General features: G+C 53.6%; 1 protein-coding gene across 3 annotated transcripts; it reads left to right on the forward strand.

Moving 5' to 3' along the window:
- Positions 1-1640: 1640 nt before the first annotated feature.
- On the forward strand, positions 1641-23792 carry FHL3 (four and a half LIM domains 3). 3 transcript variants are annotated; one of them, XM_081203714.1, is made up of 6 exons: positions 1641-1771; positions 19714-19901; positions 20856-21030; positions 21202-21371; positions 22258-22444; positions 22580-23792. In XM_081203714.1, the coding sequence occupies exons 2-6, from the start codon at positions 19746-19748 to the stop codon at positions 22729-22731; spliced, it is 840 nt and encodes a 279-aa protein (XP_081059840.1). In that variant the 5' UTR covers positions 1641-1771; positions 19714-19745; the 3' UTR covers positions 22732-23792. The 3 variants fall into 3 exon arrangements, with proteins under 3 accessions (XP_081059840.1, XP_081059842.1, XP_081059841.1); XM_081203716.1 differs by lacking the exon at positions 1641-1771 and adding an exon at positions 1952-1974; XM_081203715.1 differs by lacking the exon at positions 1641-1771 and adding an exon at positions 12446-12607.
- The last annotated feature ends 2986 nt before the right edge of the window (positions 23793-26778 follow it).

Raw genomic sequence — 26778 nt, forward strand, 5'->3', positions numbered from 1 at the left:
CTGAGATGCCTCCCAGCAGGGCTGGCCAATAGGACAGAAGAGAAAGTGGTCACGGGGTGAGGGGAGAGTGGTGGGCCAAATATAGGAGCCAGAAGGTTGGTCTATACAGTGCTCCCCTGATGTGCTTAGGTACGTATGAATGAAGGGTGGGTGTCCTGGTGTGGGGTCATATCCTGCATGGGAACCTGTGACCCCTGCATGGCAAACACGAGCTCTTCTACCTCTCCAGGGTGCCAGCCCTTCATAATCAGGAGTTAAGGCAGTGGGGCAAGGGGTGGAGTAGCAAAAGCCTCCTTCAGTGCCTGACTCCTGTGTGCTGCTGTGGCTGTTAGGAACCTGTCCTGTGGAGCTGCTGGTATTGTGGCCTTGATCTTTCTCTTTTGCCCCTGACTCGAGGTCCCCCCCCCCAAGATATGCCAAAAGTGAGTAGGGGGCAGAGGCTCCATCTCCATCCCCAGCTCCCCAGACAAGTGCCCAACAGGAGGCATGCTACAGCTGCTGTTGTAGGGTCTCCTGTCCCTCCCATTGGCTCCTTGTCAAAAGACTTTCCTTCCCTGGGTGGGTCTTGAGTCCTTGGCCCAGAAGGACTGTGGGATCCCTGTCCCTTGTCCCCTGTTCCCCCTATGTGTGGAGACAGGCTGTAGCAGGGTATCAGCTGCAAGGTGGGTCTCTCTGGCTGGTGTGTGTTCCCTATTGTGGTAAGTTCATGTTTGTGTGTTGGCGTCATCATCAGGACCATCCCAGGTTGCCATGCTTTGTTTCTAGGGATGCTGTGAACATTCTTGTCATTTTGTATTGAAAAGAGGACGAGCCCTTTGGGAAAAATGGAAGCGGAGTTGCAGCGATTCTAGTTCCAACTTGAATCGGAGCAACGAGGATTGGGGGTTGCTAAATCTTTCACGGTTTTTGTTTGTTTGTTTTGTAAAGCAGGAAAGCCCGGCTCGAGGGAATTCAACCCAGAGCAACAAGGAGGGAGGCAGCAGAGCCCGGGAAGAGCCCGCATTCAGGGTTGACCCAGGAGCATCGGAGCGGGGAATGCTTCTATTTATGTTAGAGTCCACTGGAGTCGTCCCAGTGGATCGGGCGGCCTCAAACGGGACACGGCTGTCCTAAATGGAACTTTACTTTTAGTATAATATGTATAACCACGAGCAATATAAGATCAATGCCGCAATCCTGTGCATGCTTATTTGGACATGAGCCCCATTTAAATTCGAGGTATAGGGGGGCTCATTTCCAAAGAAACCCACAGCGGAAGCCTCTTGCGCCTTTGAATTAGCGCACCGGGGCAGTGGAACTGCGGGCTCCGGGACCAGCGATGCCGCCACCCGCCACCGCCTTGGGGCTGATGTACTCTATGCTGCGTTTGCTGCTGTTCCAGGTCAGGACAGGCACCGTCGGGCCAGGGGAGCCGCCTTGATCCAGTCCCGGGGCAGGATCAAGAGGACGGACGCCCGGCGATGACTGCTGCTGTTGCCCCTCCGGCCGGCCGGCCGGGGGCAGCCTGCCCCGCGCCCAGGAAGAAGCCGGGCCAAGCCGCGGCGAGGAGGCCTCTGGGCCGGCGGCAGGGGGCTCCTGCTGGGCGGGCCCTTTGGCGGCGACGGCGGCCCCCTCCCTTCCCCAGTGGGCAGCGGCGGCGGCGGCTCCGGCTCCGCCCCGCGAGGGCAGGCCAGGGAAGCAGGCGGGGGCGCCGCCACTTCGACTCGGGCAGGCGGAAAGAGGGACAAGCCGAGCGCCTCTGGCGAAGCCGCGGCTGGACAGGGCGCAGCAGGTGGGCGCGGCGGCGGCTGGAGGGAGCGAGGCAGGGGGCGAGGGGGTGGTGGCACCGCCTCGGCTTTGTTTCCCGGCGCTCGCACCCTGGCCGGCTCCGCGTGGCGAGCGCCTGCCAGCGGGAGCAGCCGGAGTAGGACGCGGCGAACCGGCGCGCGACTCCTCGGCTGCCTGCGCGACGGAAGAAGGCGTCCTTTTCTTCGGGTGCGCGCGCGCAAAAAGAGCTCAGACCCGTTTCTACCTCCCCCACGCCGGGCGCGGGCTGAGACCCTTTTGACCCCCGGGCAAGCGGGTCCCCTCACCGGTCCCGGGAGGCAGCGAAAGTTTGCCCGCAGGGGAACGCGCCTTGGAACTTCCCCCCCCCCCGACGGCAAAGGCGGAGCTGCCGCTGCGTCCGGACGCGGTTGCCGGGGGGCTTGAAAACCGAGCTTGGCGGAGGGAGGCGTCCCCTCCCCGGCTTCGCGGTTAGAAGCGCGCTGTGCAGCCTCGCCCAGGTAGGGCAGAGGGGGTGGGGAGGACCTCCCCGTCCTGTGCAGCTTCCGACGCGCGGAGACAAAGCGCGCCGGCCCAGCAACGCCGGGGAGGGGGGCAACAAAACAGGCCCAGGGGTCTCCACGTCTCCGGAAGGCCTTTTCCCACCTCCACTCTTCACGTCGGAAGCAAATGTGTGAATGAGCGCCGTGTGGGTCAGAGGATGCGGGAGAAATCTCGTGGCAGGAGAATTTGCGGAAAGTTGGAATAATACCTGGGGATTCCATGGCGCTTTGGCAGGGGGTGTCCCCCCGTTTAGTACCTGAGGCAGGAAGCCCAAATGGCGCTGACTCGTCCCTGCCGTTGGTTATCACAGAAAACTCCCGACGACCACTAAGAGTTTTGTGCTAAACAGCTGGCCTGGGGGTGCCCTGCAAAGGTTCCCCAAAATCTGCCGCTTGGGGCAGCCTGACCCTGTTTAACGGTAGGGTATGCCTACCTTCAACATTCTCCAAGGTTTTGAGAGTAAGACCAAGTTATAAAGACAAGAAATCCCTTGCCTTCCCGCAAGACCCCTTCCATTCTGATCTGTTTTCCACTCCGTGTCTTGTGAGTGGCAAAGACCAGTTGAGAGCTGAGCTTGGGGGTCCGGGTTACACCCCCCCCCCAGCTGCTGCATGTGGCTGTGTCCATCTTCAACACCAGCCCCATGTTGTTTGGATGTGTTACAGGATTTGCAGGGTGGGGGGAGCTCATACCCTCAGGTTCAGGTTGCTGCTTCGTGTGTTATGAATCTCCTCCCCCAAGAGAGGATTTTCTTCATGTGAGTGCTGAACCCTCAACTGGGAGCTCTGGACGCTCGAAAGAATTTTTGGAGAGGGGGTTATATGGGGAAATGAGCACAGCCAGATGTCCCTTCAGTTTTGGATAGGCTGACAGTTTTGGTCAATGAGACAGAATGATTCAGTCAGGTTCTCTTCCATCCCAGTGCAGACCCTGTCCCAAATGGGTGTGCCCTAAATATGACCATGCTCTAATTGGCAATCTTGGGAATGTAGGTGCTCCAATTACAGGGTTCGGAGGAGACAGCACAGCGAATATGGCAAATAAGTTTTGTGCAGGCAGGGGAGCCAGCGGTGGCCACAAGGGTCCCACAGTTGACTTGGCATAAGATATTGAGTTGAAGCATCAGGCTTCTTGATTGTAAATGTCTTAACTAACATTCCCACCCACCCACAACATTTGTAAACGGATTCATTCCAGCTCCTTTGTTTTTATGGCTACTGGCTTAAATGAACTCCCTGTGAACGGATGCTTTGTGCATTGTTTTTTGAAAAAGTGTGCTGGGAATCAAGTTTCCAGGATTTCCAGATTCATTCCACTGCCACCATGCTCTTTTACCCTGCCTTCCATGTTTGCTTTTCCTGCGGAAAGGGGAAAGCCTGCCCTCTCTTCCTGCTGCTGCTGCTGCGGGTGTCTCTGGGCTGTCCAGCTGTGGACAGTTCAGGGCTGGAGGAAAGGAAGGATGTGCTCTTGTTGTTCACAAGGAAATCCACTTTTCTGAGTTTGTGTTGTGCCCCAAGGTGACTGGGCTCATCTCTGAAGCACATGGGGACACCTTTTCATCTTGAGTCAGCAGGGTGGCTGAGTAATATATTTCCTACGTGGTTTTCTTAAATTAAAATATTTCATCCAAATGGCTTCCAACGTAGTTTAGTGTGTGTGTGTGTGTGTGTGTGTGTGTGTGTGTGTGTGTGTGTAGGTATTCATACCAAATGCAATGCAGTAAAAGCAACTGACTTTGCACAAACAAGAAACTGATAGGAAATATGAAGCCTTGAGCCACCGGGCTGCCTCCTGACTTTAAATGTTCGGAGATTCAGACAAAAGGAAGTCCTTCCTTGCTCAGTGCATAGTTATATTATAGCATTCACTACCACAAGCTCTAGTGATGGTCACCAACTTGGATGGCTTTATAAGGTAATTAGATTAGTTCAGGGAGGATAAAGCTATGTTCTCCCTTTGCCTCTGAAGTTGTTGGGAATCGTAGGTGGGGAGAGTAGATGTTACACTCAAGTCCTGCTTATAGGCTTCCTATAGGCATCTGGTTAGTTTGCAGTGTTTCTCAAACTTGGGTTTCCAGCTGTTGTTGGACTACAACTCCCATCATTCCTATCTAGCAGGACCAGTGATCAGGGATGATGGGAGTTGTAGTCCTACAACAGCTGGAGACCCAATTTTGAGAAACACTTTGAACCCCACCTTTCCTCCAAGGAGCTCAAGGTGCTGTAGTTCATACTACTCTTTCTCCACATTTTGTCCTCACCACAATCTTGCAAGGTAGGTTTAGGCTGTGAGACCATGACCGGCTGGCCTAAGGTCAACCTGTGAGCTTCATGACCCAGTAGGGATTTGAACCCCTGTCTCCCAGGTCCTAGTCCAACACTTTGCACCACACTGGCTCTCTAGTTGGCTGCTATGAGAACAAGATGCTGGACTAGTTGGGCCTTCAGCCTGATCCATCTTTAGGGTCTTTCTCACGAGAAGCCACTGCTTTTAGCTTCACACTTGCAAATGCTCCTTGGTGGATTATGACCTCCTTCCATCGAGGGATGCTTTCTATGCCTTTCAAAATCTACTTGAGGATCTCATTCTTGCTCTGCAGCAAAACATGGCAGGAGAAGATCTACTTTAGTAAGGCAGGAAGTTTTCATTTGGGCTGCTTGGCCAAACTCCTCTTGTAGGGCTTCTGATAAGCTTCCAAAGAGCCCAGTGTGATTTCACTCTGGTTCAACGCTTGGGTGGCAGGGGAATCTTCCTATGATGTGTGAATACTCTCATCTCTTGTTTGCTTAAAAGCAGCTGAAGCAAACTGTAAAATGGGTGTGCATGCCACCTAAGTTGCCCTCCTCTTGGTCTAGAACTGGAGACCTTGCCCCAGACTCCTCTCTTGTTATGGCAGCACTGAGCATAAGGGACAGGTCTGTTTAGCTAAATGGGCGGCGTTTTAAGGAGCTGACAAACATGGGTGTTGCTGGCTCAAACCTGGCCTGCCCCCACAAGCTTGTGCAACCTGCTGGGTGCTAGGCCTGCAGCTGGAAGCCAACGTGGTCTCTTTGCATAGATGCCTCATCATAGCTAGATTTTGACTCTCCTCTTTCAGTTAGGGGAGGCCGGCTGGGGCTGAACCCTTGGCCATACCCAGCCAGCCTGCGCTTTCTGCGCTGGAGGGCTCCTTGTCATTTTGGGCTAGGCTGGAGGCCGGGCTCCAAGGCTGCTGTTGCATCAGTGTTCTGGGGGAAGCCTTGCCTTATCACGCCAAGAGATCCTCAGACAAAGGAATCCACTGCAGACGATAAACTGACTAATCTATTTGAGACGGTGCCAGCATCATATTGGAGATGCCAATCTGGCACCTCGTCTGGTGACTCTTCCTCTGCTGCCAAGGCTGTGGTTGCCTTTCCTGGAAGGAGCATCTTTGAGCTTTGGGGCACTCAGAGCCTGCCTTGACCACAGGAGATCCAGCTTGTGATGGTGGTGGCAGTGGCATTTCATGCTCTCTCTCTTTTTTACTAGTATCACTTATCCAAAGACATATAACTGTGAGTTAGATATTTGCACTCTGAAAGGAGAGGCATTTGGAAAAAGGTGAAGCTGCAGATATTGCTATCACCCTGATGCTTAGGGAAATGAGAGATATGAACATATGAAGCGACCTGTTACCAGGTCAGACCATTGGTCCAGCTAGTTCAGTATTGTCTACACTGACTGGCAGCAGTGGCTCTCCAAGCTTTCAGGCAGGGGTCTCTCCCAACCTTCCCTGGAGATGACACTGGGGATTGAACCAGAGACCTTCTGCATGCAAAGCAGCTGATCAACCCCAAGGTCTTGAAACTGGTAGCTCTCCAAGGCTGGGAGGCAAGAACTGCTGAGTTTAGGCACCTGGCTCCCAAAGGGGAACCTGATACACAGGGTTTCTGTGCTGAGATGCCCCTTCCCAAGGCAGGGTTTGGATTTTGGCGAGGGTAGCTCCTTCAGTGCTCAACCCTTCTTCATAGGGGGTTGAGTACCAGAACTCCTGGGGGCTTCACGGTTGTGCTTATGCCTCATAGGGACCTTGGGGGCAGGATCCTGGGATTTTCACACATGCTTGTGGGGCAGTCTGGTTGCTGGACAACTACTGAAAGCACAGAAAGAGTAATGTATGAGCAAAAAGGAGGTGCTGTGTGGTATGGAGCACAGCTTAACTCTGGGGTTCTCCCAGAACGCCATGTAGGCTTGGTGGTGGGATTGGCACACATTTTGCTGTTTAGCTTTGGAGTGTCAGAATCTGGTGCCTCCGAATCCTATTGAAAACCATTTCTTAGCCGTGTGCTTCATTATTATCACAGTTATGTCCCACCTTTGTTGCAAGGGTCCCAAGGTGGTGTACAAGGTTCTCCCCCTCCTCATGGTATTCCCACAACAACCCTGTGAAGTAGGCGAGGCTGAGAGGGAGTGACTGGCCCAAGGTCACCTAGTGAGCTTCATGGCCAAATGGGGATCCAAACCCTGGTCCCACCCAGCTTGTAGTCTGACACTCTCACCAATACACCATACACTTGGCTGTAGGAACATCTCTTGGCTGTCTAAAGCACCACATTTGATTCCCTGCAGGAGACACTGGACCCTTTCAGTCCAGAATTCAAAAGATTCCTATAAATAGAGGCTGAGAGGCAGTGACTGACCCAAGGGTCACCCAATGACCTTCATTGCCAAGTGGGGATTTGAACTCTAGGCTCCCAGGGCCTAGTCTGACATTCTGACCACAACACCTTGTTTCACGGCATTGCTTAAGTGGGACACAGCAATTCTGCACAAGACGTGGAGAGGGCTGTCCAGTTGAGGGGCAGGGACATGCTTTAGGTGGTTTTGGGGTTCTGCATCCTGTTTCTCCCCACATGGGAAGCCCTCCGCAAGTCTGCTGGAATAAGGCAGTGGATGTGGGGCTTCCTGTTGTGGGAAATGTGTGAGGCGGAAGAAGCAGAGTGCAGACCCAGCCTCTGTTGGCTTCCTCATTTTTACTAATATTTATTTGTTCAGCTCTTAAAGGGACTCATGCTCAGTGACTCATTACAGAGAGGCTAGAGGTGACTGGGAGGAAGGTCCAAGCTCTGCTGGGCTGCTGCTGCTTGCAGGCATTCAAAGAGCAGCAAAAGACCTCTTCACGTAGAGCACCAAGTTAAAGGATGCAATCCACTCCTACTTGTTGTGATGGACACCATTATGGATGGCTTTGGAAGAGGATTAGACAAAGGCTATTGATTCCCAGTTGCCACAATGGCCGTGCTCTGCCTCTGAATGCCAATTGCTGGGAATCACAGGTCTTGGATCCTGCTTGTGGGCTTCCCATTGGGGCATCTGATTGGCTGCTGAGAGAACCTGCTGATCTGTTAGAGGGGCCTTTGTTATGATGCAGCTGCAGGGCTTTTTTGTGTTCTCATGTTAAAGACAAATGAATGACTTGTTTTATTTATTCCTTTATTATTATTTTATTATTGCATTAATATCCCACCTTTTCCCCACTGAGCTTACCTGCTTCTCCTCCCTGTTCTTATTTAATCTCCACAACAGCCCTGTGAGGTAGGCTAGGCTGAGAGCCTGTGACTGGTCCCCAAGGTCACCCAGCGACCTTCATGGCCAAGTGGGGATTTGAACCCTGGTGTCACCCATCATAGGCCGACACCCTCACCACTGCATCACAGACTTGACTTGGCTGTAGGAACATCTCTCAGCTGTCTATCATCTTTGCAGGCGCACTCCTTTTCTACTAAAATGCCATATTTGATTCCCTGCAGCAGGAGACACTGGACCCTTCCAGTCCAGAACTCAAAGAATTCTGGTCAGTGGTGTTTCTGCCCAGCAGCACTTGGGCCGGCCAGACAGACTTGCTTCTTCTCAGTGCCCAGTGTTTTCTGAAAACCAGAACCCAGCTTGCACTCAGTTTGCCACAAACAAGCTCTCCCGCCTGCCTGCCACCCTTCTATGGCAAGAGGTGAAATTGCTTGCTCAATCAGGCCCCCAGCAAGAGGATGTGGCACAGGAAATGCAAGCAGCTTGGAATCCCAGCAGAGGGATCTGCAAAAACCTCCCCTCCCCACCCCAGCATCCTGGCCTCTCTCCCCATGGAGTGCCCTTCATTGCCAAGCTGGGGCCAAGCAGCTGCCTCTGATGACAGATTCAGTGGGGCTTCCATTGTTGCACAGCCAGGATTTTCCTCTCTCTTGGCTTTCATAGGTGCAAATATGTCCAGTTGCAGCAAAGAGGAACCAGTGAAGGTGGAGTGAGTGTTGATGCCTCATAGCTGGAAAGGATGGTAGTTCTCTCATTGCTAACCATCACCCTGCCCTTCTTTACAAGGCCATCTGGCAGCGTGTCCCACCCCAGGAGCTTGGGATGACCATACTGCCCACTCTTTCCATGGGGCTCAGTCTCAGTGCCATCTGTGTTCAGTGCCAGGGCCCAGCCTGCAAATGGGTGCTCCTGTGGGCATGCAGGGCATCCTTTGTCTGGATCGCGCTCTATAACTTGTAGCGTGAACAATCCCCACATAATCCAGATTTCCAATAGGTAGTGGAATTCCCAGACATAGGCAGGCTGGCTTGAGCCAACAGCACTCCCCACCTCCTTTAAAACTTAAGCAGGACCTCTGGGAAGTGGGCACACTTCAGACTTGTCAGATCTCCTTGTTCTTTTTACTAGAACTCCAAGATCTGCCAACCAGAGCCGGGTGCAAAGACACCGAATTAACACACTGGATTCCTCGGAGAACATTCTGAGCCCAGGAATTTGCTTTCAGTCCTAGAACTAAATTGAGCTCATTGTCCTTTCTCGGGTCTGTCTCTCTCACATACATCCAGCCCTGCCTACTCTAGGTAGTCTTCTCTTCACCAGGCTAAACAGTCCCAACTCCCTCAACTGTTCGTCTTCAGGCTTTATTTCCAAACCCTTGATTATCTTGGTTGCCCTCTCTGCAAACACTCCACCTTGTCAATATCCTTGTGGTGCCCAGAAATGGACACAGGCCTCCAGGGGGTGGTCTGACCATGGCAGAAAAGCAGCTCTTTCCTTCTTTATTGGCTGCTCCTGCCTTGGTGGGAAGAAGGTGCCTTCCTTGTGTAACTGATTGGGGAGACATCCGAAAGGGTTAAATGTCTCTGAGCACTAGGAAATCATTAACGAAGGTGGATCCAGGAGGGGGGGTTTCCTCTCTGGAGCTACGTGTCTGGCTGGGCTCACCCTGCCTGCACCTGAGTGATGATGGAGCCATAGGAGTCTTGCTGAGGACAGGCTCTGTTTCTGCTTCTGGTGTGTTTCGGTAGAAGCTCTTCTGTTGAGAGCAGCTCCTTCTGGAGGAAAAAGGGCGTGTTGGGGCAGCTCAGGATTGTCCGGGTCTGCTGTGCTGCCCCAGAATACTGCTATCTTTGGGGAACAAGGCTCCGTAAGGTGACTGGGGCTGGATCTCCCCTGTGCTCGCCTTTCAAAGTGATGGGCGGCTCTGCTGCAATCTGGAGGTCATGTAAGGGGCCATGCTGGCTGGTTTTTCTCTGCACCTGGGAAGGTCAAAGGTGCCTCCTGAAGGGCTGCCTGAATTTATGTTCAGGGTTGAAACAGCCACTTTGGGAAATGACTTCAGTGTTCCTATTTGGCCATTGAATTTCATATGGAGGGTTCACAGTGTCCCTAAGAGGAATAGTGGCCAGGATTTCTTGCAGGGCCTGAAAAGCTTGGAGCGTCTGTGACCCTGGACAGCTCCTCAAGCTGGCCCTAGCCTCAGGCCCATGGCCCTTGGGGAGCCCCTCCTGGCTTCACCCAGTGCATGCCAAGGCCCGCTCTGAGACCCCTAGGTTATCTTTGGCTGGCAATTATTCAGGCTAGTGAGGCAGCCACAACATCCACCCCTTTCTCCCCCCGCAGTTTGACTCAGCAGCCTGGAATGTTCCTTCTCCAGCTCTCCTCCAGGGAACCATCACTCCTCCTTCCTCCCAGGAGACATCCTGGGTTCACAGGGATGGGGCATCTTTCATCCAAAGAAAGTTCCTCGTTGGGAGGTCCCCATCTGGCCCCAGAGGGTTTCCTGGTACAGCAAGGCTGTTGCTGCTCTGTTTTTCTCCCGGAAACGGGGGCTGCTTTGGGGTTTTTCCAGCCAAGCCAGGAGCTGCAAGCATTGCCCTCTGCCCTGTTTCTATAGGCCATTCTACCCATCCATCAGTTTTGGAAGCTCCTAAGCCCCTGAGAGAGCCCCTTCATGAGAGATTTGGCGGTGGAAGTCCAAATAGCTCTCTGGGCTGCTCCCAGCCTTTATTGCCTGGTCCCCTGATGGCAATTGGGGTTCGGCCCTGCCTGGAATTTGGACTTGTTCCAGGCGTTTTCCATGCTGTGCAACAGAGGGGCCTGCTGGATGCCCTGGGTGAGGCGTGCTCTTTCTCTCTGCGTGTGACATCAGACACACCCTTTAGTGTTTGTGCGCACATGTCTGCAGAACAGAGTTGAATCTCATGAAAACCCTTTTTGACTCTCACAGCAGCCCCTGGGAATCATAGCTGTGTGAGGGTGCTGGGAATGTTTTTACTCAATCTCCAGCCTCTCTGTAGAACTGGGTATCCCCAGAAGGAAAGTTTTAAGAGGCTTCAAAGAGATCCAAATCTGTACTTCTGAAAAAGAGAGGAAAAACCTCTGTATAGCTTGGAAAACCTTCATGCTGCTCTTGACAAAGTGTTTCTGGATGTTTGGACTGAGAGGTTCAAGGGACCTTTTTCATTGCATTGGTCCCTTGGGCTCCTTCACCCAACCCAGCACCCCTGCCCGGATACCGTTTCGGACCTGTGTCTTCTGCACCCATTTCTCAGCATGTCATGGGAAGGTTTGCGGTGAGAAATGGAGGCTTCTCCACTGCACAGAGGGTGCCTCTATGCAGCTTGAGTGTAATGTGTCGGCAGCTGCTTTTTGGGGGCTCCATCCTTCTAAAGCTGCCCAGGAAAGAAAGTTTTCTGGCCTCCCAACTGGGTGGCTTAACCTTCTGGGGCTGCAGCACCTCCTGCAAGCTCCACATTTATCTGGGGCGACTGATCCATCTCAGCACCTTCGCAGCCTGGCAGGTGGGTGTTGGTGGCATTAGCCCTCCCAGGACACCCTCCCTGCCACTCTGCTTTCTAGCTACAGCCTTGAGCCAAGAGCAGTTGCTGCCTCCAGGTCTCTAATCTCTCTCCACCACCCCCACCACACACACACTTTCATTGAATGTTTGGCATCTCCCAGACTAAAAATACAACTCCAGAATAGAGGCAGCTCTTGAACAGGGGTCCCCCTTGTGCCCCATCACGTGGCCGCACAAAATGTCAGAGGCAGCTGACCCCCTCTGTCTTGGTGCGTTCCCAATTTAAGAGCCTGCCCTTTCCCACCTGCTGCTTTCACCATCCTCGGGAGATGCCTCCCTATTCTTTTTTGAGCCTGGATCGTGCAGGGGCAAAAAATAGACCGGAGGATTTTCACATCTGCCTTCCTTGTCAACCTTCAGGCCCCTCCTGCCAGCCCCGAGGTCTCTGCATGGTGTCTGGAGACATGAGGGGCCAAACTCCAGGAGAAATGGGTGGTGTGTGGGGGGGAGACCATCTCTGTTTGGTCTGATGTAGGGCTCAGCCACAGTTAGAGAGGCAAGGGACCCCATTCTGGAGTGGGGGGGTGTCTTTGGCCCCCAGCTTTGTTTGTGATGTGTCACCTGTACCTCTCAGGCGCTGCTTGCTCACCTGCTGAGCTGCTGACATTGTCTACCTGGATGACCATTCTCTGGCGCAGCAACCTCCCCCTTGACAAACCCATCAGGACCCTTTTTCATGGGTTTCTTATAGTGCCTTTTGTTTTCAGATGGCCTGAATCTCATCACTTACTGGATATGAATGCCGTCTGCAGCAAAGGGCACTTGGGCATATTTTTCAGCACTTGGAAAGATACATGAGTGGGACTGATGCTTCCCCCATTGCCTGCTGCATATAACTTAAAAGCAACAAACCGTGGAAAACAAACATGTTCACACTTGGGACTGTGTGCACATGCAGACATGCATGCGCGCACACACACACACACCCTAGCTTGGCTTCCAGGGCACATAGAAGGAAGTCCTCCTTCAAGCAGGGCGTAGTTAAAATTATGGAACTTGCTCCTGCAGGAGGCAATGATGGCCACCAACTTGCAAGGCTTTAAAAGAGGATTCGGCTGATTCATGGAGGAGAAGGCCATCCATGGCTACTAGCCACAATGGCTACTCTCCCTTCACAGTTGGAGGCAGCCATGCTTCCAAATACCATTTGCTGGAAACCAAAGGAGCCCTGTGAGTTCTTGTGCTTACATCCTGTTTGTGGGTTTTCCAGTAGGGCATCTAGTTGGCTACTGTGAGAGGAGGATGCTGGACTAGATGGGCCATTGGTCTGATCCAGCAGCAGACTCTTCTTATGTTTAGGTGAGAAGGCATTCAGAACGTGCATTTGGAGAGGGTGGGCCATGTTCCTTGTCCCTCCTTGTCTCCCTCCCCCAAAACAATGGGCTTTGCCTTGTTTGTGTGCCAAAGGGGAAATCCAGGCCCCAGGGAGTCCTCCTGCCCAGCTGCATGGAGCTTCTGCTTCTTCTGCTTCTGCTTTGGGCTGCTGCCTGCCGCCTCTCGCCTGCTGTGTGTGTGTGTGTGTGTGTGTGTGTGTGTGTGTGTGTGTCTGTCTCTCACTAGCACCACCCAAACCTCCTGCAGCAATGCTCTTAAGCAATCCTAGCGGAGAGCAGGACCTGGCAGCTGGAGGATGCTTACCTCACCCGACAAAAATGCTCTGTTACTCAGAAAATGAAAACTGTCTGAACTTTCTGCGCTGGGAGGAATTGCTGGTGGTATCTGTTTGAACCGCACCACGGCAGAGGTTACAGAGCCTCCGCAAAGGGGTAATTTCGTAGCTTCTCGAGCGCCGCGGAGACTGTGAGCCAGCGACTCCTTGGCTGGGAGTCCGAAGGGACCTCGGCTCATGCTTCAGCCTTCTGCTCGGAGAGGTGCTAGAGGAAACCCAGAAAATGACTCACCAACTGTCAGGAGTCTGTGCTTGACTCGGGTTGCCTCCCAAATACGGGAGCTCCTTTCCAGTTGGAGAGAAGTTGCTTCTGATAGCTGCGTGGGCCAGAGGAACAGCGAAGGTCAAGGCCTTCCAGTGGAAAGCAGACACCGCTATTATGAGCTTGACTGCCATTTGGATGTTGCCTGTGTCTGGGGTGTCATTGAGTGCTCTTGAGAAAAGGAGGGTTGAGTTGCCCAGGGGAAATACCATCCCCACTGGCAATGGGCCCCAACAGGGAATGCCTCCTTCCACATTGCCCTTGTGACAAGGGCATGTCGAGGGGCTTGTGTGTGCTGTGAAAAGGGCTGGTGCCAGTGCTGTGTCCTCTTAACACCTGGTGCAAAAAGTAGGGCATCCGCTAGGGAGGAAGCAAGGAAGCCCTCTTTGAAGCCAGCGGGCGACATGTCCTTTTCAGTTATTTTCATTTTTACAGGGCCTTCTGATTTGCCTAACCTTGGCAGGCCAGAAAAAGTGCTTGTGTGCGCAGCGAATGGAAATTGTGACCAAACAGCTTAGCATGTAGGAAGACAAACGTCTTCCTTCCAGTGTTGCAAGCTGTGCCTGTGTGGGTGGGTTGGAGATGCCACTGCTCTGAGTGTGTGTTTCCTCTCAGTTGAGTAAACAGTCGTTGGCTTGTCTCTCTGCAGGTGGGTGAGGCAAAGCGACTCACCTCCAGCCTCTTCGACCCACCTGGCCTGTGAGGCCCCTGTGCAGAATGTAGGCCCTTTGGTTCATGGCACTGCAGGGTGGGGGCCCCTTATAGGCTCTTGGATCATGCCCACCACACCCCTGTAGCTCTTCCTGTGGGTGTGTGGTGGAATTTTTACCTTACCTGCCTGTTGCTAGCAATTGTTTCCGTCAGCCCTTTCACAGTATCTGCCTCCATCAATTGCACACCCTACCCAAAATGTCACACATGGAGCTTGGGTGGAAGATTCTGTGTTGCATGTGTCAGCCTTCCTTTTCCACCAAGATTAACCTGCCTGTAAGCAAACGTTCCCTTTTCCAGTGGAAGAAGGCCTCCATGAGGTAGTGATGGCCACCTGCTGCTGACCTGGATGGCTTTAAAAGAGAATTGGACAAGTTCATGGAGGGTGATCAGGCTCACGATGGCTAGGGTCAGGGCCTGCCCGCCATCGCCACCACCAGAGAAGTGAGGAGAAGTGGTGGCGGCTTTCTGTAAGATCTTACAGAGATCATGTGGGATCTCGCCAGAAGCTGCCACTACACGATCCCAGTAAGCAGGGCTTTGGTGGAAGGGTTGCACCTTCTTGTTACCCCTCATGTGGGAAGATGGAACAGGTTGCTCCAGGCCATGGTCTTACCTGCCCTGCCAGAGGTAGGAGGCCTTTGAGTACCATGGGCTGCTTGGACTAACAGGTGGGGATAGCCCTGCCATTGACCTGCTTGGTGGCTTTCCAGAAGAGAGGCATCTGTCTGGCCCCTGTGAGAACAGAGTGCTGGACTAGACAGGCCCCCTTTGGCCTGATCCAGCAGCCAGGCTCTTTATGTGTTCAGTGGTCCTCAGTTCAAGAAACCCTTGCCCATTTTAGGGGCACAAGATCCCATCCGGCTCTGTAACTTGGCAGAAATCCTCACAGGGTTTTGAAAAAGCCAGGGAGGAAGCTGGGCCTGTTTGACTAATGCAGACGAGAAACCCCAAAGGGGGCCAAGCTGATAAGGTGGATGCTTTGGGGTGTCAGGTGTGCAAAAGTAGCTTTTCCCCTCTCGTGCCTCGGCTGGGGAAGGCAAACTCTGGATCATCTTTTTAAGGCAGTGAGGGCCAGCCACTGGGTGGCTTGTCTTTTCTGGAAGCCTTCCTCACGGAGGGATCTTGTCTTTTCTAGGCTATTTCCACCAGTTTCTGGACTTTCTGAACTCTCCTCCTAAGAAAGCAGAGGGAATTCCCTCAGCCTTGACCCTTCAGGCCGAGAAAAGCCAGACTTTTGCTCTCTGCAGTCTTGTCCAGTTGGTTTTGTGGGCAAGAGCCTGCTGTTTTCCACAGGCAGCAAATGGATGGACTCAAGGCGGCCAGGTATCCCATAGCACCTCCAGACATCTCCCAAGAGGATGGAATGTTTTGCTTCAAATTGGCATCTCGGAGCAAGCAACGGTTTGTTGTGGCACCAAAAAGTCGAAGTGCCTGTTGTTGAAAGAACACTCTGCTCCCAGCTCCAAGATCCCTTAATACCACCTGGTGCCCTGGCCAGCAGAGCCTGGAGCTGTGAGCTGCTTTCCTTTTGCAGGCTGCTCAGAGGAAGGAGTTGGCAAGGAAGGAGCCCTGGTCCCCATGGGGAGATTTTGCAATGGCAGAGACGGATTTGCAGTTAGCTCCGGCTTGTGCTGGGACTGTAATTGATACCAGATGATGTGTGTGCGCGCGCCCACTCTCACCAGGTCTGGAAAATCTCAGCTGTGCAGATGGAAATTCAATCCACCTCTGCTCTGATGGGGGAAGAGGAAAAGGTGCTCCGTGTTCCTCTCCTGCCTGCAGCATCACCCGCCCCCCAAGTCACACTCTTGGAGACCCCTTTCCCATCCCCAAAGGGCTGCCATTTGCATCTCTGCCCACGGCAGATGGCCTGGATTCCTATGCCTGCATGAGGGATGGTAAACTGAGTGACTTCCTGCTCATTAGGGTCTGGTGCTATTCCAGATTTTGAAGGGTTTGCCTGGGGGGGTGGGGGCAGGGGGAGGACTATGGTTGTCTAATAGCCTGGAAAACGGATCAGGATTGGTCTCGGCTGCACACTCTCTCCCCCTCCCTGCCATGGCTTCCCTTGAACTCTCACTGCTGCGATATCGGGCGCAAGAGGACAAATGTGGGAAAGCTGGCTGTGCTGCAGCCCAAGAGCTGCCACTGTGCCTTCACTTTTGGATACCTGATTTATGTCCCTCCCGCTGGAAATAACTCCCTCCTAAGCTGCAGCTCTCCAAACAAAGAGCCACAGCGAGAGGGACTGTTTTGACCAAATTTGGAGAAAACTTTCCTTGAGTCGTTGAGCAATATCAGCCTGTTGCCTCTGCCGGCCCCCCCTCTTCTGCCACCAGGGAAACTCTGCTGCTCCTACAGCAGCAGCAGCAGCAGCAGGATGCCGCCCTGTCCTGGGGGAGATCCTCAAAGATGGAAGCTCAGCGAGGGACAGTTGTGGCACTCAATTCCCCTTTGGGTGCTTAGTAAACGCAGCAGAGCCCTTGCTAGAGAGACCTGCCTACTGGGGGAGCACCCAACCGCTGGTGTCTCCCCCTTTGTGCAAGGCTGAGACAGGGTGGCTCTGTTTCCCTGGGAGGGCTCTGTTGCTTTGTGGGCAGCGAGCTTCAGGACCCTGAGAAGCCCCCGTTTCTGTGTTGTGCCTTCTGTAAAATGCCTTGCAGCTTGTGTCCTGTTCTTTCCCCTTGTCCTGAAAGGCCACTTCCCACAATGCCTCTTGCTTCTTGGGTGGCCAAACGCAAGTCCTGCAGGAATTCTGAACCCTGGAGCTCAGCTGAACTTCAGGGGTTTCCGAAGCAAAGTTGTCCAGCTGATACAAGCCGGAGTGTGGGCCTTGGTTGCGCAGATCGCCTTGGGGTAGCACTGGCAACCCTCTTAGGTGAGCAAGAGGAGACAGACGGGGCTCTTCTAAAATCAGAAAGGAAGGTAGATCGGTGGTGTTGCCTGGGCTGGGCTTAATGTTGCCTTGGCAGTTACAGAGAGAGAGTTTCAGCTGGCAAAGGGACTGGCCTCCTCTGGCACAGAATTGCTCCTCCTGTATCCCGTATCCAGGAAGTCAATTCTCTTCCTCCTCCCCATTCTTTGAAAATTGTGGCTGGCTTTGGGGCAGGGCCCCAGGGCAAGAAGCTTCCTAAAGCAGCATGTCAGAATTTGTGCTCTTTGACTTTTATGTATGGCCAGGAGTGCATTTGTTTGAAAAAGAAAAGTTACTGTTTTTCATTTTTCATTTTCAGACAGATACCATAAAGACAGAAAGATAACCAATAACAGAAAAGCATACAAATCTCCCTGCAAAGGGGGTGGGGGTGGGGCTTGGATAAAGAGATATAAATGCATAGGTCTGATAATTTCTCTAAAGGAAAGTTAGTGCAAAATCATATGCTATAAAAAAGCTATTTTGCATTAATTAATACATCTAATAAAAACACTTTAGTAAGCTTGTCTGATTTTGAGAGGCCTTTTAGTACCTTGAGCTTTTGCATTAATTAATTTCTCAATCATTGCTGCTAGAGGCCCTTAATTACAATACCAATAATACTCTAGCGATGATAATACACCCCTTTTGGTCTTCCCTGAGCTTTGCCAGAGCCAGGCGGCTGCCATCAGAAGACAGTTCATGAAAGCTTTGCTCAGATTTTGGTTTGTGAAGAGGTTCACGTGAGTCAATGGCAGGGTCCTGTTTGTGGGGAGGTGTGTAATTTTTCTCCAAAAACCAGGTTCCAAAACGGCCGAGGCTGCAGGCAGAACCACCACCTAAAGCAGTAATTGCCAGGTTCTGTGCAGTCCTTCCGACATAAAGACGTTAGGGCAAATTTGAGACAACCTCCCAGGAGTCATGTCCAATCTATGCACACAAGCTTCAGCGTGGCTTCTCTGACCTGGGTTGATACATGCCAGGTATTATTGCAGGAAGGGAATAGTCACCCAGCTTGCCGTGATCAAAGCCTTGCATTGTTCTCTTGCCCTGTTCTGGGCTGTTTCCACTCTAAGAAGGGAAGCATTTTACTTCTAAGGACATGTGCAGAATCTCTGGCTGGAACCTGCTTTTCCCACCACTGGTCTAGCCATGTCATGAAGAGCTTCACCTGGTGAATTTATGCATGTCAGGCGGCCATTAAGAGGCGCAGCTAATAGAACCAATTTTTTTTTTTTGTAAACAGCTTTGAGGTTTTTCTACAATCAAGTGGCAGAAGCGGTCTTGAGAAATTTGAGAGCCCAAAGTTCTTCACTGCAAGCAGTATATAATTTTTTTTACAAAACAAATAGAATAAAACTGAAAGGAGAAGTTGAGGATCCAAGATTGCAGTCTACTTTTACTGGAGAGCAAGTCCTGCTGCATTCATGGGCGTGCAGCATTGGATTGGGCCAGATGTGGTCAAGTAACCCTTTCCCCGAAGATAATACTTGCTGGCTTCTCTACAAGAATGATAGACTGTCACTACATAGAATCATCTGTTGCGAGTACTAACACAATCATGCGTATTTTACTCAAAAAGTGAACACCACTTACTCTCACATAGGATTGCACCACCAACCATTGTGTGCCCTGCCCTCTACCCCGTTCCACACCCCGAAGGGAGCTCAGGCAGGGACTCCCATTTCAAAGCAGCATTGCAGGGGGGCGGTGAGATTTGCCTCCTCCTCCTCCTCCTCCTCCTCCTCCTCCCCTTTGTCTTTGGTTTGTTTCGAAAGGATTGAAATGTTGGAATTTCCTGGAGGCCAGGACTATGGCTCACCCTCCTCTGGTTCCAGGCCAGCTAGTCCAGGCACGCGGCGGCAGGAGCTCCAATCTGGAGAGCAGCAGATGCCTGCCTTCCAAAGGTTCCTTGACCTCTTTGCTAGCACAGGGAACAAGCAGGAAGGGGCTGCAGGTTGCGGGGCTGGGGGAATGCAGTGATTCCTCGGAAGGGGACTTTGCTCCTCTTTGCCAAGAGGGTTAGCAGAGCCCGCCCCCCCACTGCAAAAAGCTGGAGAGGCAACCTCGGTCCTCCTAAGCGCCTGATCTGCAGCGTATCAACCCAGGGCTCCTGGAACGTTTGCTGCTTCTAGAAAGGGGCAGCTATAAGCGGGCCCTAAATTACAGATTTTGGTGTGTGTGAGAGTGTGAGAGTGTGTGTGTGTGTGTGTGTGTGTGTGTGTGTGTGTGTGTGAGAGAGAGAGAGAGAGAGAGAGAGAGAGAGAGAGAGAGAGAGAGAGAGAGAGAGAGAGGTGTGACTGGATCTGTGAAGCCAGAGTGGGACTTAGCACTCTCCTTTGCTACAGGGTTGAGTGGCTTCCCCATCCCTCCCCACCAGCTGAACACATGCTCAGGAACAGCCTTGGCTCAGCTTTCTGTCACTGCCAACTGGGACTTAACCCTTGTCAGGGTTAGGAGCTGCTGAGGGAGGTGTGTGGAGCTGCACTGGAAATTTGGGTGCATGCAATTCAGTACTTTTGGAATTGTCCTTTGTACCAGCACCCCAAAGCAACAAGGGGTTGGAAGAAACGAGTTGAGTCTCTCTCGGTCTTGCCTGCAAGCGTTTGGGTGACCTTGCTAGTCTGCCAGCCAGCAAGGCAGCAGTCCTCTCCTACCCCCCCCCTTTTCTGCCTGGGCAAGGAGGCTAACAGCCACTCTCTTCCCTCTTCCCCCAGGACCCTTGTGCAGAGTCCCAGCCCGCAGCAGGATGACTGAAGGCTTTGACTGCGCCAGCTGCAAGGAGTCCCTCTACGGGCGCAAATACATCCAGGTGGACGAGGGGCCCTTCTGCATCCCCTGCTATGATACCCACTTTGCCAACACCTGTGACGAGTGCAAGGAGCCCATCGGGCACGACTGCAGGGTAAGGGGGCAAGGCGGGGGGAGGCCTCTGCTCAACTGACCCTGGGGGGCGGTGGCTGCTCCTTGTCTTGCTAGTGCCTTTGGCACGAGCTGGGATCCTCCAAGCACAGGGGATTTTTGCAGCGCCCCTCCTGTATGTCAGGCACCTTTAGAAGTAACAACCAGTCCCATTGATGAAGCTGATCTTCCTCCCCTTTCCAAGCATGTGCTAAATGGATCCAACAGGCAGCACCCCTAAGGGGAATGGGGGGGGGTCCCCTCTTGGTAGGCCCTTCTGGCAACTAAAGCAAGTTCTCTAGCTCATGAGTAAGGGGGGGGGGAGGTGTCTGTGCAGCCTCCTGAAAGGGACCAGCTGTGATACAAGGAAAGGACAGGCTAGGAAAGGAGGACCTTTTGCTCGGTGGATAATGAGATGACCTTCCACCCCCCCACCCCCGCTTGCTAGCCAGCAGGGTGAGCTGAACAAGACCTCCGTGGGGAAGGGAAATGGCTCTCTTTGACTGCCCGGCAGCATGGGAAAGGGGGGCCACTGCCTCTGCCCTGCTTAGGGCTTCCCATTGGGGTATCTTGAGAAGAGGCTGCTGGGGCAGGTAGACCCACTTTGGCCTGACTGCACCCCCAAAATGGGAGGAAATGGGCCCACGCTTAGGGCTGCTTCTGTATTTGCTCACCGGTGACCTTTGGGGAATCATAGAATTGGGAGGGACCCCAGGGCCCATTTAGTCCAGCCCCCTGTGATGCAGCAGCGCTTTGCTTCTTGGACCCCTAGAGCCTCTTCCACAGAAAGATAGGTAAGAGAGGGCTCCGAATTCCTCCTCCTCAAAGGTGTGCGTTTGCCTCTTCCCTCCCCCCCATGAGTATAGCATAAGGGCATTGTTTTCTCAGACAAGCCCCCTCCCGCTGCCTCTCACTGCAATTGCCCCCTGACCTCTCCTCTCCTCCGTTCCAACTCCAGGAGCTCTACTACGAGGACCGGCATTACCACGAGGGCTGCTTCCGCTGCTTCCGGTGCGACCGCTCCCTAGCCGACGAGCCCTTCACCTGCCAGGGCCAGGAGCTGCTCTGCAACGACTGCTATTGCCGGGAGTTCTCCTCCCAGTGTGTGGCCTGCCAGCAGGTGGTCATGCCAGGTGGGCTGCTTTGCCCCTTCCCCCCATGGCCACGAGGGAGGGGGGCAAGGGGAGCCACCTCTGTAGCCAGGGTCACCACGGCTAGCATGGGTTCCCTAGAATCATAGTGCTGTTGATTTGGGGGTACCCCAGAGGTCATCCATTCCAACCCCCTGCAATGCCCCACCACAGGCTCCCGGAAGTTGGAGTACAACGGCCAGACGTGGCACGAGCACTGCTTCCTCTGCAGCGGCTGCCAGCAGCCCATCGGGGCTCGCTCCTTCATCCCTGAGCAGAAGGACTACTACTGCGTCCCGTGCTACGAGAGCAAGTTCGCCCCCCGCTGCACCCACTGCAAGAAGGTGGGGCCCCGCCTGCTTTTTTAATTGGTGTGCGGGGGGAGGGGGACAGCTGGGCAGGGGGCATCTCAGACCCTGCAGGCTTGGGTTGGGTGGGTGGACAGGGGGCTCTGTGCATATTACTCCTGTTCTTTCGCCTGTGCAGTCAGAGGCAGCAATGCTTCTGGATATCAGTAGCTGGAAGAGAGAGTGCTGCTCTCAGGCTCGAATTGTGCTTGCCGGTTTCCCATTGGAGCAGGGGCAGATCTACTATGAAACTAATTAAGCTGAAGCTTCACGGCCCCTAATCCCAGAGGGACCCCAGAAGCAATTTAGTCCACATTGTTTAACAATTTTGGGTCTAGTAGACCCAACTGGAGTGGCACAATGCAAATTGGGGTGAGCTCCCGTTGCTTGGTCCCTGCTCCTGCCAACATAGCAGTTCGAAAGAACATCAAAGTGCAAGTAGATAAATAGGTACTGCTCAGGCGGGAAGGTAAACGGCGTTTCCGTGTGCTGCTCTGGTTCGCCAGAAGCAGCTTAGTCATGCTGGCCACATGACCTGGAAGCAGTCTGCGGACAAAAGCCGGCTCCCTCGGCCAAGAAAGCAAGATGAGTGCCACAACCCCAGAATCAGTCATGACAGGACCTATTGGTCAGGGGTCCCTTTACCTATATTTCAACAATCCCAAAGTTTGACAGTCAGCAGCACAGACATTGTAAAGGTGTTGGGACAACCCTATTGAAGAAGCTAACAGTTGTGACCCAAACTTCATTACTGGTAGTTGTTGTTTTCCTGCCATTGCACTGGAGGCATCCGACTGGCCAGTGTGAGGGCAAGATGCTGGACTGGAGGGGCAACCCTTGGCCCAATCCAGCACCCAGACTCTTCTTCTCTTCTCCTGCTCAGTCGCTGACCAAGGGAGGCGTGACCTACCGGGACGAGCCCTGGCACAAGGAGTGCTTCGTCTGCACGAGCTGCCAGACCCCCCTGGCCGGGCAGCAGTTCACCTCTCAGGAAGACCAGCCCTACTGTGTCAAGTGCTTTGGGAGCCTCTACGCCAAGAAGTGCAGTGCCTGCACCAAGCCCATCACAGGTGAGATTGGGAGGTGGGTGGAGATACGGAGGCCTTTTGCGGTCCCTGAGGATAGGGGCCAGGGAGGGGTGCCCTGTTGCAAGTCCCAGCCGTGCCCACATCCCACTCTCCATCCTCCTCTCTTTCTCCCCCCAGGCTTTGGAGGGGGCAAATATGTCTCCTTTGAGGACCGCCACTGGCACCACAACTGCTTCAGCTGCTCCCGCTGTGCCGCCTCCCTCGTGGGTAAGGGCTTCATCCCGGAGAACGAGGAGATCCTCTGCCGCGACTGCGCTAGCGACCTCTGAGGCCAGGCCTGGTGCCGGTTGTCCTCCAGGCTTCCTGCATCCTGAAGCAGCAGCAACAGTGGGGCAGAGAGGATTCTCCCTCCCTGCTTCCCTTTCCCTGCCTCTCTGTGGCTGGGCCTCGGGGGCTGGATCCACACGCCCCCATAACTTTGTCCCCAGAGGTTGTGCTGCGAAGTGGGAGACCGCTCCCTCCCTCTGTCCCCTGTTTCCTGCTATTGCAGCCCAGCAAAGCCTGTCTATGCAAGGTCATCCCAGCATGGGATGCAGGGGGGATGTATGTCTGAACTGGTTGCAGCCTCTCCAACCTCCCACCAACCCCTGCCCTGAGCCTCCAGTTTCTGGGCCTAGCAGCTCCAAGCTCTCCCCCCCTGCCAAGAGTCCCCCCTTCTCCCTGCTTTTGAAGTGAGGGAGGTGGAAGCAGAGGCTGGAGGGAGGGCACCGCCCCATCCACCTCTTACGAGCCTCTGAGGGAGGGTGCTGCTCCTCCCTGCCCCCCAGGGGTCCTGCCCCCCCATCTTTCTCCCCCCCAAGTGTTGTCTGCAGTGGTAGGCAGGGAGGGTGAGTGGACCCAGGAGCAAACTTGTCAAAACAGGCAAGGCTTCAGCAGTGGGTCTCCCTTGCAGGGTGGGCGCTGAGGGTGCTCACAACCCTTTGGGTGGGCCTTGGCACTCTCTCCACCCACAATGACTTTGTGGCCTGCTCAGTGCCAGCTGCTCTGCCTAGCAGGATCTCCAGAATGATACCAAAGTGACCCCCCATCTTCTCCAGCTGCAGGAAGCCACTTCCGGCCCCTATTCTCTATATCCTAAACTTTCTTCCTGGCTCCTTCTCTCTCCCCTCTTCCAGGGAATATTTTGCCCCCATCCTGTTCATGTACTGTGTAGCCAGTTCCATGGATATTTTGCAGTGGGGGAGTCAGTGTGTGTGTGTGTGTTTTTTCCTCTCTCTGCCTGTCGGAGGTGGTGGTGGTGGGGACTCCTCCTAGCCTTGCCCATATCTGGCCAGTGTCTGCCCCCCCCGCCCCCACTTTCTGGCTTTATATAATAAACCATGTTACTGGACCATGGATGTCGTTCTTAGCAACTTGTGGGAGGGAGGGGGGAAATATTGCATTTGTCCAATCAGGAATTTGCACTTGATTTTCTCAATGATTTTCTCACATTGGGGGGGAGGGGAGGCGGCAGGGCAATCGGTGCCTGTCTCTCCTCCCCCCACCTCACCTCCCATTTGTGGCTTTCAGAGCAGGCTGAGAAGATGCAAAACTTTGCCCTGTGGCTGCTTGGAAGGAAAATTGGATAATTCCACCCCTTCTGTGTTTGTCAGAAGGACGGTCACACACACATTTTGGGATCCAAATCTGTCTGCATACAGCCTTCTTTGCAGCAGGGTGGGGGCTCCTTGGACTCTTGTAAACAGAAGACAAAATATTCTTGAAATTGCAGCCCTGTCCCGCTCCCTGGACTTGCTGGGACATGGACCCAGGGCAGATGATCTCTGGGCTGATGCAGTGGAACCGCTCCCGCTCTTGCAAACTTGGGCAATGAACTGTTGTGCATCTCTGGAAGAGTCTTTTTTCTTCTGAAAGCAGCTTCCCCCATCCAGCTCTGAGTGCAGGAGAGGGGGGGTGCTCAAGCCTCCCCCTCCCCCACAGATCCAGCTACCAGGCTTTTGTTACCTCTGGGCCCCTGGGATCCCCCTCGGCCTGGCGTTCCTCTCCAAAAAAGGAAATGGCCCAGCTGCCTGTGGCCGGCAACATCTGGATCCCATCCCAACATGAATGGGTCACGACTTGCTTTGCCTGCCTGATTTATTTGTGGGGAGGGAGTGGGAGGGTGGTGAGGTAATGGGGCAAGGCTGGAAGGCGACGGTGGGGGTGGAAATGGCCTTGGATGCAGGAGGCTCCTCTGGCTGGGGAACCACAGGGAGGGAAACTGCTGGGCTGGCTGACATGGGGGGGGGGGCGTGCGTTGTGGCTCAGGCAGGGAAGGAGGGTTTGCAAGGAGGTCTGTGAGGCCTGAGACCTTTGCTTTGCTCTTAGATGTGCCTCTCCCCCACCCATTCATTTTTAGGAGTTGCAGCGCACTCCTCAATGCTGACTTTGACATTTCCTTCCCTGGAACCCCAGTGTGGGCCACTGAAGGGTTTAAGTTGCAAAGCAAAAGTGCATGCTCAGCAGTTCTTAAAGCCTTGGAAAAAGTGCCTTGCTGGATCAGGCAAAGGCCTGTGCTGCCAAGCAGAAGCTGCCCCCTGTGGGCCATGCTGGGCTTGCTTCACTGGGCTGGTTAGTTCTAGATGCCCACCGCCTGTTCTGTCCAGGGAAGTCTCTCCAGGAGAGATGAGCTGGTCACTTGCTGGCTTGTTTGGACCTGTTTTCACCTGTGCGTGCTGGGACAGGGGGGGGGGTAGCCACTCCTCCTTGGGCCCCTTCCTTTTGCCAGCTTCACAGTCTTGGAGTGAGAAAATGCTTTTGAACAGTGAAAGGGGGAGAATCTTACACATACCCATGTGCCTTTATCAGCTATGCAATTGCCTGCTCCCTCCCTCCCTCGGCACCTGGCCCTGTTTATCTAAGTCTGCATGCCTTTCCTTTCCAAAAATGCCCCTTTAGTGCTGTCCAGGGCAGAGACTCAAATCAGTTTCCACTGGCACTCTCCCATGTCACAACAGGAAGAGCAGTTTTCCTATGCTCCTGCCTCTGGTTCAGCCACTTGCACCCTGGGCAGGACTATGGCTTGAGGTCCTCAGTCCCCACCAGCAGCAGCCTGGTCTTCCCTGGGACAGTATCTAGTTTCAGAGGGAGGTGGGCTAGGACTCTCCCCAAGGGCTGCTTGCAAAACCCACCCCACTGCCTTCTCCATGAGGGGAAAACTGTCATACTTCCAAGGAGCTCAACTGGGCCCTGGGACTTATAAATTCTGTAGTGTTGGGAAAAGAGCTTCCTGGATCAGGCCAGAGGGGGCCCATCTGGTCCAGCATTCTCACCATGGCTAACCATGTTCCTCTATTGGAAGTCCACAAGCAGGACTCGAGTGCAAATAGCAACTGCCTCCACCCAGGGGTGCCAGCCATGGTGCCTCCTCAATTGCCTCCCACTGTGAGGAGGCTATTGATGTTGGGAAGGGGAAACATGGACAGCTTAAGGTTTGTGCCCCACAGGTGGCTCTGCTGAGACAGGAAGCATGGCAAGATTGTAGAGAGATGTGCAAATCAAGGTGTGCTGAGTTATAGAGACACGCATCACATTCTGCCTGTCTGCTGGGAACCCCCAGCAAGAGGAACAAGGGCTTTGCTTCTTCCCAAAAGGGGCTCGGTTAGCCTGCCCAACCTGAAGGTGGGTGCTGGCCTAAGGTATGTGGCCTAGGCACTGATGAGCTCATGGGTCAACCTGACCCAAGGCTGTGAGTTGAATTCTCTAACCCCTGACATGCCACCTGGTGGACTCAGCCATCTCCTCCCAACCACAACACGGCCTCAGCTCAGAGCCTCCAGGGGAAGGCTCTCTAGAACAGAGCCGGCCTCCCATCACCTTGCTCAAGGAGCTACAGGCAAGCGCTTGGGATATGGGCACGCAGGAGGTCAGCAACAGCAAGTCTGCACAAAGGAAGAGCCAGGGAAGGTGGAGCCTAAGTGGCAACTGTGGGGCTGTTGCGGAGACCACAGTGGTTTGGTTCACTAGTTCCAAGAGCAAAGATCCCCAGGCCCATGTTATTATTAATTTTATTTAGAGCATTTGGAAAGAAGGGCTCAGGGCAGCCTAGGTACAATCAAGACAAGACAGTCCCTACCCACAGGCTGACAATCTAAAGAAAACTCAAAACATGACACACAAGGGAAAAGAGACAGGCAGGGAAGAGGAAAACCAAATTCCAAATTCAGGCACCAATTTCTGAACAGTTTCTATATTGGCCAGCTGGCTCAGTTCAGGGGCAGGAGGTGCCTGATGGAGCTAGCCCTCTAGCAAAGCTGATAAAATGAGCCTTCTGCTTCCCATCTCTGCCACTGATGCAATGGCTGTCCCCAGGATGACATGGAAGGGAAAAGAGACCT

Source organism: Podarcis bocagei, assembly GCF_964188305.1.
Source record: "Podarcis bocagei genome assembly, chromosome: 7".
Lineage (NCBI taxonomy): Eukaryota > Metazoa > Chordata > Lepidosauria > Squamata > Lacertidae > Podarcis > Podarcis bocagei.